This window comes from Hyperolius riggenbachi, chromosome 12, assembly GCF_040937935.1.
Source record: "Hyperolius riggenbachi isolate aHypRig1 chromosome 12, aHypRig1.pri, whole genome shotgun sequence".
In the NCBI taxonomy this organism is placed as follows: Eukaryota; Metazoa; Chordata; class Amphibia; order Anura; family Hyperoliidae; genus Hyperolius; species Hyperolius riggenbachi.
In genome coordinates this window covers 154,451,139-154,460,857 of record NC_090657.1, presented here as the reverse complement: position 1 = coordinate 154,460,857, position 9,719 = coordinate 154,451,139, and the positions used below count along the sequence as shown (strand labels likewise).

The 9,719-nt window shown below is 45.7% G+C and overlaps 1 protein-coding gene across 7 annotated transcripts in view; it reads right to left on the bottom strand.

Moving 5' to 3' along the window:
* Window positions 1-9,719, bottom strand: part of SPHK1 (sphingosine kinase 1) — a 92,188-nt gene continuing 82,469 nt past the window's right edge. For all 7 annotated transcript variants that reach the window (XM_068264167.1, XM_068264170.1, XM_068264169.1 and 4 more), the window contains one exon: window positions 1-2,261. In XM_068264167.1, the coding sequence (XP_068120268.1) occupies window positions 1,475-2,261 (787 nt within the window). In that variant the 3' untranslated portion in view covers window positions 1-1,474. The remainder of the gene's footprint in view (window positions 2,262-9,719) is intronic.

Below are 9,719 nucleotides of genomic sequence, written 5' to 3'. Positions count from 1 at the left end.
TCAATGAATATTATATTTTTTATAATTTAACATTACAAAATTAGCTTTCATTTTCAATCTTTGATTATCTAAAAAACTGCTCCAAAAATTCAAATTCTGCTTCCTGTAAATGTAGCAAATTGCTTTACGCTACAGACTGTATGCAGTATTTTTTGGTACTAATCCATTAGCCGGGCGCATCCGGCAGGTGGCGCTAATTACTATTCCCCCTCCAGGCCGACATGGATAGTAGGGAAAAATGTAACTCTGGTGGAGTTTTGTCGCCACCTAGAGGATGCGCCCGGCTAATGGAGAAGTACCTATTTTTTTTTACCTCAGCGCCTTCTTGTGTTCACTGCATTGAACCCTTCATCTACGCTGAGAAATGAAGCTGCACATGTACATTACTGGCAAGAGATAAATCCCAAATCTTTCCTAGCAGAGATGAGATTATGTGACTACAGATGGTAGCCAGCCAAATGACCACCCCCCTGGCACTTCCTGTCAAGTAAAATCTTTGCAATATTCAACATTGACCTGGAAGGAATTTTCTCCCCCTCTACAAAACTGGAAGCTGAACTGTGAAGTGGTTGCACTGTTTCCTAAATAATACTTCTCTGTAGTTCCAACAATGACTAAGACTGCTTTCTTGAAATGTCTTCTCAAAGTATAAATTAACACCTACTCACAGAGCTATTTTAAAGTAAATGCAGCCTTGCTGTACTTATTGGGACCAGTAGGAGGTCTGTGCAGTAGGTAGCGGAAGCAAATCTTTGTGCTTGTTACACTGACTTTTGAATAAACTGTGCAATATTTGTTGTTGAATGTACTTAAATGAATAAAATGTACTCTTAAAGAGTGTCTGTAGCATATTAAAAAAAAAAAAAAAAAAAAAAAAAAGATACCCAAGGAGGGTGAAGGCTCTAAGTCCTATAGAGCAGAGTTCCCCAACCCTGTTCTCAGGGCCCACCAACAGTGCATGTTTTGCAGAAAACCACAAACATGCACAGGTGGGGTAATTAGTGTCTCAGCAGAGCTGATTAACTCCCTCTGTGGATTTCCACAAAACATGCACTGTTGGTGGGCATTCAGGACAGGGTTGGGGAACACTGCAGTATAGAGCCTTCCCGTTCCTCTTATGGTCCACTCGTTCAAGCGCTGGCTCCTCCATTTAAATCCCGACCACGGGAGGCTTTGGAAGTCTTTGGGAGCCTGTACTGTGCATGTGCACAAGAGAGCATGCTCGTGCATGCACAGTATAGAGCAGCCCATCTTCAGGAGCACTCAGGCTCCCGAAGACTTCTGAAGCAGCAGAGAGCAATCTCCGACCTATCTGTTGGATATTGCTAATGGGGGAGCCAGCGGTTGAAGTCTGGGACAGCAGGAGGAAGGGGGAGGCTCTATAGGACCCAGAGCCTTCCCTATCCTTGAAAGAGTATTTGGGTTTTTTAAATATGCCTCAGACTCCCTTTAAAGTGCATGTTTCTTTAGCCATTCATACATCATTACTGTCTGCTTTATGAGCCTGAGCAATAGATATCACACGGCCCAAGCCCTTGTGCATCTGACCCTGAATTGGGCTGCACTGAATGACCTCTCCATCCACTGTCATTATACCAGTATGTTCTTGTGGTTCTATACGCAATGCCAGCACAGGAAGGTGAGTCAGATGTGGAATATCCAGGTCTAGATGTGTTCCCTTCTCCATTGCTACAAATAGCTTAATAAGGGATGTCCTTGTGATTCTGGAGGTAGCATAGTACAGGTGGATAATCCCTTCACCTGGACCTTTCACCATAGGTGCTGTAAAGTGTTCAGCCCCAAGGTGTGACTGGTAGAGTGCCAGAACCAGGACAAACTGGTCTTCAATTGTCTGCCAGTGACTTGGAACAGGCTGATCCAGAGGAACCAGTAATGTGTCTTCCAGGACTTGTGTTCCCGTGCCATCTGATGAAAGGCTTTGTCCACCATTGGTGGTGACTGTAGGGTCTGCTTCTGCAGGTGGGGAGATGGCTGGAAGGTATGAGAGACGACCTCTGTATGTACGCAAAGCAGTCAACCGCACAAAGGTGCCTACAGAGAAGCGGGCGTAACCCATAAACCTGTATTTCTCGCTTTCTATGTCAACATCTGAAATGAAGCCCCAGGATAGGCTAAGAAAGGAGAACATCCTCTTCCCAGATGAGGTGGTAAGAGATACAATGTCCAGAGGGAGAGGCTGACCCTTGCAGAGGATGAACGCACAATTCGTCAGGAGTTTTTTCCCTGTGACTTGTTGGTGTCTGTACAAAAAAAAAGGAAAAATAATAAAAAATAAATAACATTGCGGTTTTTAGTTACTGATTCATTATAACATTTCTGAAATTGCCTGGACTTTTACTTTAAATGTCCCTTTCACACTGGGATGTTTTCATTGCGTTGTGTTACCCTTTTTTGCCGCATGGTAAGACTAAAGCAATTAAAATCTATGGGGCATTTCAGATTGGATGCGGTGCAATACTATGCACCGCAAGCATCCGATCTGACGCAACATCACATCAGCAAGCATCTACAGTGACTGCTGCGATCGTAAGCAAAAATGTAAAACTTTCGCGTTGCGGTGACCATGCACTGAAGCGTATTTCTTCAATACACTTCCGTGCAAATTCGTATTTTCACCACAGGAAGTGAGCGCTAGAGAACCTCACTTCAGATCTGAATCACTGTCAGGATTTCCATGCCAGGATTTAAATGAAGGCTCATTACCGTGCATTGCTGCAGGTGCCTATGAAGCGGTTTTAGCGGTGCAATGCAATAATCAAATTGCACCACAGCCAAAACGCCGGTTATTAGCGGGAAACCGGCCTAAGGGTTAAGAAAGGGGGCTGGCGAGGAAATGCATACTTCCTCCCTTGCTTTCCCACAGCGTAAAGTGAACGAGACGAATAGTTACAAAATATACATACCTGGGGCTTCCTCCAGCCCACTCCTCACTGATCGCTTCTATGCCGTCCTCCTCCGCCTTCTCGTTGTCCTGGTAAGAAGCCCAGTAAGTTTGGCCAGTCGGGGAGCAATGCGCATACGTGGTCCAGCTGCATGTGCGCACCCCACTATCATAGCCGTGAGCACGGCGCAGAACGCTCCTAGCCTCGAGACGGGGAGCGCACGCAGTCGCACTGCACATGCGCCGACTGGCCAAACCAAACGGGGCTTCTACCGGGACAACAAAAAGCAAAGGAAGACTGTGTGGGAGGGGGCTGGAGGAGGACCCAGGTATGTATAAATATTTTATAACTTCGTCTCTGGTACACTTTAAGGTCCACATTGCTTATCACAGCTCAACTTGCATAGTGTGAAAGGAGCCTAATAGTGAAAAAAAAATGGTTTTTAGTCAGCTGATTTCTCTATTTGTGGACATTGCTTCTCTTCTTGTTCAGAGGATTACAAAGCCCTACACTGTAAGCTTTCTTACTATCACAGAGACCACAATAATTACCCCTCAGAGAGCTGCTGCACCTTACAGTATTGTCGGCACATGTAGCTTTGCAGGCACTAATAGCTGTGCAAAGCTACATCGCGCACAGCCCAGTGCAGTGCGCGTGCAGCCGGTAATAGTGCGTGGTGCGCCGATAATGTCCCACCCGCTGCCCTGTAGACGAAAATGGCGCATCGGGTGCCCTCGAAATAGTGCATCAGTACCGGCTGCGTGTGCACTGCCCTGGGCTGTGCGCGATGTGTGGGCGCAGACCACTTATCTCCGTGGTTTGTGCCCACTAGCGCTGGTTAGTGAATCAAGGCCAAAATGTATTTCACGTGTGTCTTTAGCTGTCTGCGAAAAGCAAAGCAAGTTATATAGTAAGTATCCCGTGATAACAAAGTATATGGCGAACATATATTCTGTGTGTTACCCATCACTAACTCAAATGCAGACTTATTGTGAATAAATTGTCCCATTGTTTGCAGGAAGTCTAGGTCCAGCGTGTGATGAGGTGCATTCTCAACAGCTAAGAGAATGCATAGGGCATGATTCAGGGCTGGTGCACACCAGAAGAGCTTTTCTGAGCGCTTTGTTATTTTAAAAGCTCCTGCTAAGGTTATCCTATGTGTGTTTGTGTGTGCACACTGGAGCGATGTGATTTTGTAAAAATCCCCCATAGCATTGCATTAGCAAGAGCTTTTAACCTGCCTGGCGTTCTATTAAGATCGCCAGGCAGGCTGCGGGAGGGTTTTTTTTGAATAAAAAAAAAACTATTTCATGCAGCCAACTGAAAGTTGGCTGCATGAAAGCCCACTAGAGGGCGCTCCGGAGGCGTTCTTCCGATCGCCTCCGGCGCCCAGAATAAACAAGGAAGGCCGCAATGAGCGGCCTTCCTTGTTTTGCTTATATCGTCGCCATAGCGACGAGCGGAGTGACGTCATCGACGTCAGCCGACGTCCTGACGTCAGCCGCCTCCGATCCAGCCCTTAGCGCTGGCCGGAACTTTTTGTTCCGGCTACGCTGGGCTCAGGCGGCTGGGGGGACCCTCTTTCGCCGCTGCTCGCGGCGAATCGCCGCAGAGCGGCGGCGATCAGGCAGCACACGCGGCTGGCAAAGTGCCGGCTGCGTGTGCTGCACTTTATTTGAGCCAAATCGGCCCAGCAGGGCCTGAGCGGCAGGCTCCGGCGGTACTGGACGAGCTGAGCTCGTCCAGACCGCCCAGCAGGTTAAAGGGAACCAGAGAGGATGAAATATACATACCTGGGGCTTCCTCTAGCCCCATATGCACGGACCGCTCCCACGCCGCCATCCTCCGCTGCCTGGATCCGCCGCCACCGGGTCCCGTCATTGCCGCGAGTCGGCCGCGGCCAATTCTCCGCATCACCAGGAGCTCTCTCCATACAGATACGCATGTGGCTGCCTACTGCGTATGGGTATGGAGGGGGCCCCGGTACCGGCGGATCCAGGAAGCGAAGGATGGCGGCGTAGGAGCAATCCAGGCTTATGGGGCTGGAAAAAGCCCCAAGTATGTATAAAATCATTTTCTATTTTGGCTGGCCATTCCTCTCTGGTTCCCTTTAAAATCTGTAGCGTTTAAAAAGTTCTTGTGGTGTGCACCAGCCCTTACAAAGATTTTTCACCTTATCTATGTTACATTCTTAAGCTTCCAAAGAGCAAAAATATAATATAATGAAGGTAAGAAAAATAATATTGAAATGAAGTTAATCGAGAACAACTTACTTTGGATTATTTTGCTTGTAAAACTGCTGAAAGGTTATTTTTACCAATTGGGTACAGACTAACCAGCAAGCTCATGGTGAACCAGAACTCATGTCTTATGGCTCTGTACTAATTTAGGGCTGGTGCACACCGAGCGGCTTTTTGGGCGTTTTCAGATCCGCTTGCGGCTGCGGATCCGCTTGGTCAATGTATCTCAATGGGGTGGTGCACACCGGAGCAGGCGGCGTTTTGCAGAAACGAAAAATGCCTGGGTGAGGCATTTTTTGGATTTCGGATGCGTTTCTGCCTCAATGTTAAGTATAGGAAAAACGCAAACCGCTCTGAAAAACGCCTGTTCAGAGCGGTTTTGCAGGCGTTTTTGTTACAGAAGCTGTTCAGTAACAGCTTTACTGTAACAATATATGAAATCTACTATACTGAAAACCGCAGCAGCAATCCGCAAAACGCTAGCAAAACGCCTCATAAAAATAAAAAAAAGCGTTTAAAAATCTGCTAGCATTTTGCGGATCTGCTTGCGGTTTTTGGTGTGCACCAGCCCTAACAAGCTGACACATCATTGCACTCCAGCGGATCTGGAGGTGTGTTTTGCTTCTAAGGATGACAATGGATAATTTGCATATATTCAGCAGTGATGCACTGAGAGACACTTCAAGCTCACTCCAACCTGAATTTTTGCAAATAACTTTCTGTTTTAAGAAAGCAAACTTTTGTTTACCAATTAGGTGATGTCATTTATGAGAAGTTTTGTGAATAGAGCCCATTGTGTCACCAGAGGGCGCTGTTCTTGGGACAATAACCTTTGAATGTGCCCTTTTCAGAGCAATATCTACAATGCAAGCAAGGTCAACAGTTCACCAACTGCTTGAAAACACCAACAGAAGTAACCCATCTGCTATTATTGTCCTTATAATCTCCCTTGGGAATGTTGTATGGGCTCATCAATCCTACCTTCCCATTCATCCCTCTGCACCAATAATCTGCTAACTCCCAACACCTCCAGCCATTATATTAGCAATAGTACTGGTTCTGTGTATAGTGTAGGACACAATGTCCTGTTTTCTATTGTTGCATATTATTGTATTAAAATACACATTTTAATTCTTTGCCCAGCTTAGCCCGATTCATCATAAAAAAAGCTACAGAGGACACAAGTTTTATTTTTTTTTTAATTGATTAGATATAGATAAAAATATCTACTCTGATCAAGTAGAAAAAAAATGTATCGGAAAACAGAGGACTCCTTGATTTCTGTTCAGTCAATCAGGTTGATGATTGGGGAGGCGGTTTTTTAATGTCTCTATTAGATGCCTCCCCCTACTCATATGACTTTAGGGCCTGTTCAGACTATGCGCGTTCCTAGCCGTTTTCAGGGAACGCGTACGGGTACAAAAAAACGCATAGAAACGGCTCCTAATGCTTTTGAATGGGCTAGTTCACATGTATGCGTATGAGACGCATACGTTTCTTATCCGCATTGCTGCATGCAGTTCTGTGCGTAACGCATAGAAACGGACGCAATGAAAGTCTATGGACGCATATCAAAAACGCGTACTATTGCGTTTTTAGCGTACGTTTCCCTCTGCGGTTCCCATAATTTTTTTTTTCCCCTGGGTCACGTGTGTGTGCAAAACGCAATAGAAAACGCATTAGAACGCAAGAAAAACGCATGCGTTTTTCAACTTGCGTTTCTTTGATTTTTATACGCGTGCTTCATACGCTGACGGTCTGAACAGGGGTCCTCCACATCCCCCTCTTCTCTCCATTTTCCTGTGAGTCTCCTAGTGAGTGCATGAGCAAGATCCAAGACTGTGGGCAAATACAACGTGAGCACCGATCAGGGATGGGTGCTGCATACATATGAATTGGCCGCCTGGAGACTTGGGCGCAGGACACAGCCGGTATATGGCTGATCCTGCTGCTGCACAAGTTCCCAGCGGCGTTATATACTATTCCCCCTCTAGGTCCAAGTGGATAGTGGGGAATAATGTAATTCGGCATCCAGCCAAGGGCCCGTTCAGACTACAAAATGCGGACCGCAACGCATGCGGACCGCAACGCGTACGAACGCACGCATGTCCGCGTTCGTATGCGTTGCGTGGCTGATCCCATCACTGAAAAGTGAATGGGACAGCCGCGCGTTTTTGTAAAATCTGCGTGCAGCATGCGTTCCCGGACCGCACAGGTCCGGAACGCATGCTGTGTGAACATCAGACATTGCACTCTATGCAATGTCTGATGTTGTGCGTTTTGGCCACCTGCACGCGTTTCCAAAACGCGGCTGGAAACGCGTGCAGTGTGAACGGGCCCTAAGTGTTTTAAAATCAATTTCAGCTGCGTCTTCTGACGGTGCCGAAGTTACTGACTGTGCGCCGCTATAACCGTAATTGCTATTACGGTGTACGGTGGTGCCGGCTGTGCCCAAATCTCCTGCACTGTAATTACAGCACTCGTGGGTGCCACCTCAGGTAAGCTGGTAGAGAGAATAGGTTATGTGTAGCTGGTACCTATGTGGAATGTCAGCTGTTCTTTGCTACAATGGGAAGAATGGTGGTGTAGTTGTTAGCACTCTCAACTTGTAGCACTGGATATCTGGTTCAAACCCCAGCCAGGAGACTATCTGCATGGAGTTTGTATGTTCTGTGTGGGTTTTTTTTCATGCCCTCTGGTTTCCTCCCACATCCCAAAAACACAAGTTAATTGGCTTACAAATAAATTGGCCCTAGACTGTGATACATACATAGACATATGGCTATGGCAGGGATTAGATTGTAAGCCCCTCTGAGGGACAGTTAAAGTAAGTCTGAAGGGACAAAAATACCCAAAAAACAAAAAGACAGATATTCCTCTAAGGAGAGGGAAGGCCCTGGGTCCAATAGAGCCTCCCCATTCCTCCTACAGTGCCCGTGTTCCAGTGCTGGATCCCCCATTCCATCACTTCTGCCGATGTTCCAAGCTTCGGTAATCTTCGGGAGCCCGAGTGATGGGGTCTTTCAGGAATTCTCGTAATGGTTACGCTGAACTTTGGCGTAATTAACCTGCAAGCTATGGCTCTTTTTCTGACTAAGCCGTGTAACTTTTTTTTTTTTCTTTATACCTGAAACTTTATTGTGCCTTGACTGCTCAATATAGCCACATATATCATCATGCAGTCAATGCTCTTCTAGCAAGTCTGGTGTAGTGGCTAAATCACCAAACTACTGTGTTCAGAATTACTGATATGTGAGTTCAAATCTTGACCAATTATTTTCCATTTCCCAGAAAGTCATACGTTTTAAGGAAGTTCAAGTAGGGCATGGAGAACCTAAACTCATAAGTGTTAGAGATAGCTTAATGGTTAAGCTCTTGGGTTTCCTAACACAGAGATCACAAGCAGTTTGGGGTTCAATTCCCATCCAAGCAGCATCCTTGAGGAGGCCAGAAGAAGGATAATGTCTTGCCAATGGCGTATAATGAAAGAATGTTTTAGAACTCAGCTGTCCTGGGCAGGACAGCGTCGTTATAGAGAAGATTCTTCAGAAGTGCCAGCAAGATGCTCAGCAGTTATACCAGTCATGAGTTTTAATGTAGCCCTACATGTTTGGGAAGCTGGGACAGTGCGTGATTAAGTGACTTGTCCAAGGTCACAAGGAGCCGATGCCAGGATTAGAACCTGGGTCTTTCAGGAATTCTCGTAATGGTTACGCTGACCTTCGGAGTAATTAACCTGCGAGCTATGGCTCCTTCACTGATTAAGCCATATAACCTTTTTTCCCTTATACCTGAAACTTTGTAATTGCATCTTGACTGCTCAATATATCCACATATACCATCATGCAGGTAACACTCCACTAGCATGTTTGGTGTGGAGGTTAAATCACCAAGCTACCATCCATGGAGTTATTGATATATGAGTTCAAATCTTGGCTAATTGTTTCCTCTTTCCCAAAAAGTGATAGGTCTTCAGAAGTTCAAGTAGGGCATGGAGAACCCACAATCATAAGTGTTAGAGATAGCTTAATGGTTAAGCTCTTGGGTTTCCTAACACAGAGATTACAAGCAGTATTGGGGTTCAATTCCCAACCTAGCCAAGTCTGAGGGCTGATTAAGCCATACAACCTTTTTTCCCTTATACCTGAAACTTTGTAATTGCATCTTAACTGCTCAATATAGCCACATATACCATCATGCAGTCAATGCTCTATTAGCATGTTTGGTGTCGTGGTTAAATCACCAAACTACTATACACTGAATTATTTATATACAAGTTCAAATCTTGGCTAATTCTTTTCTTTTTCCCAGGAAGTGATAGGTCTTAAAGAAGTTCAAGTCAGTAGGTCAAGTAGGGCATAGAGAACCCAATCTTGTAAGTGTTAAGGTGTCATAGACCTGACGATTATCGGCAGATTCAACAAATTTATCTCTAATTGAATCTGATTAGATTTCGGCCCAACATCTTGCGGCATGCACAATCGACAATGCAACCAATCTCCATCCCGAAATTTGTCGCTTTGTTGGTCGGGCATGCACTTGGCTCCACCGATTTTCATCCAATTTGATTATAATA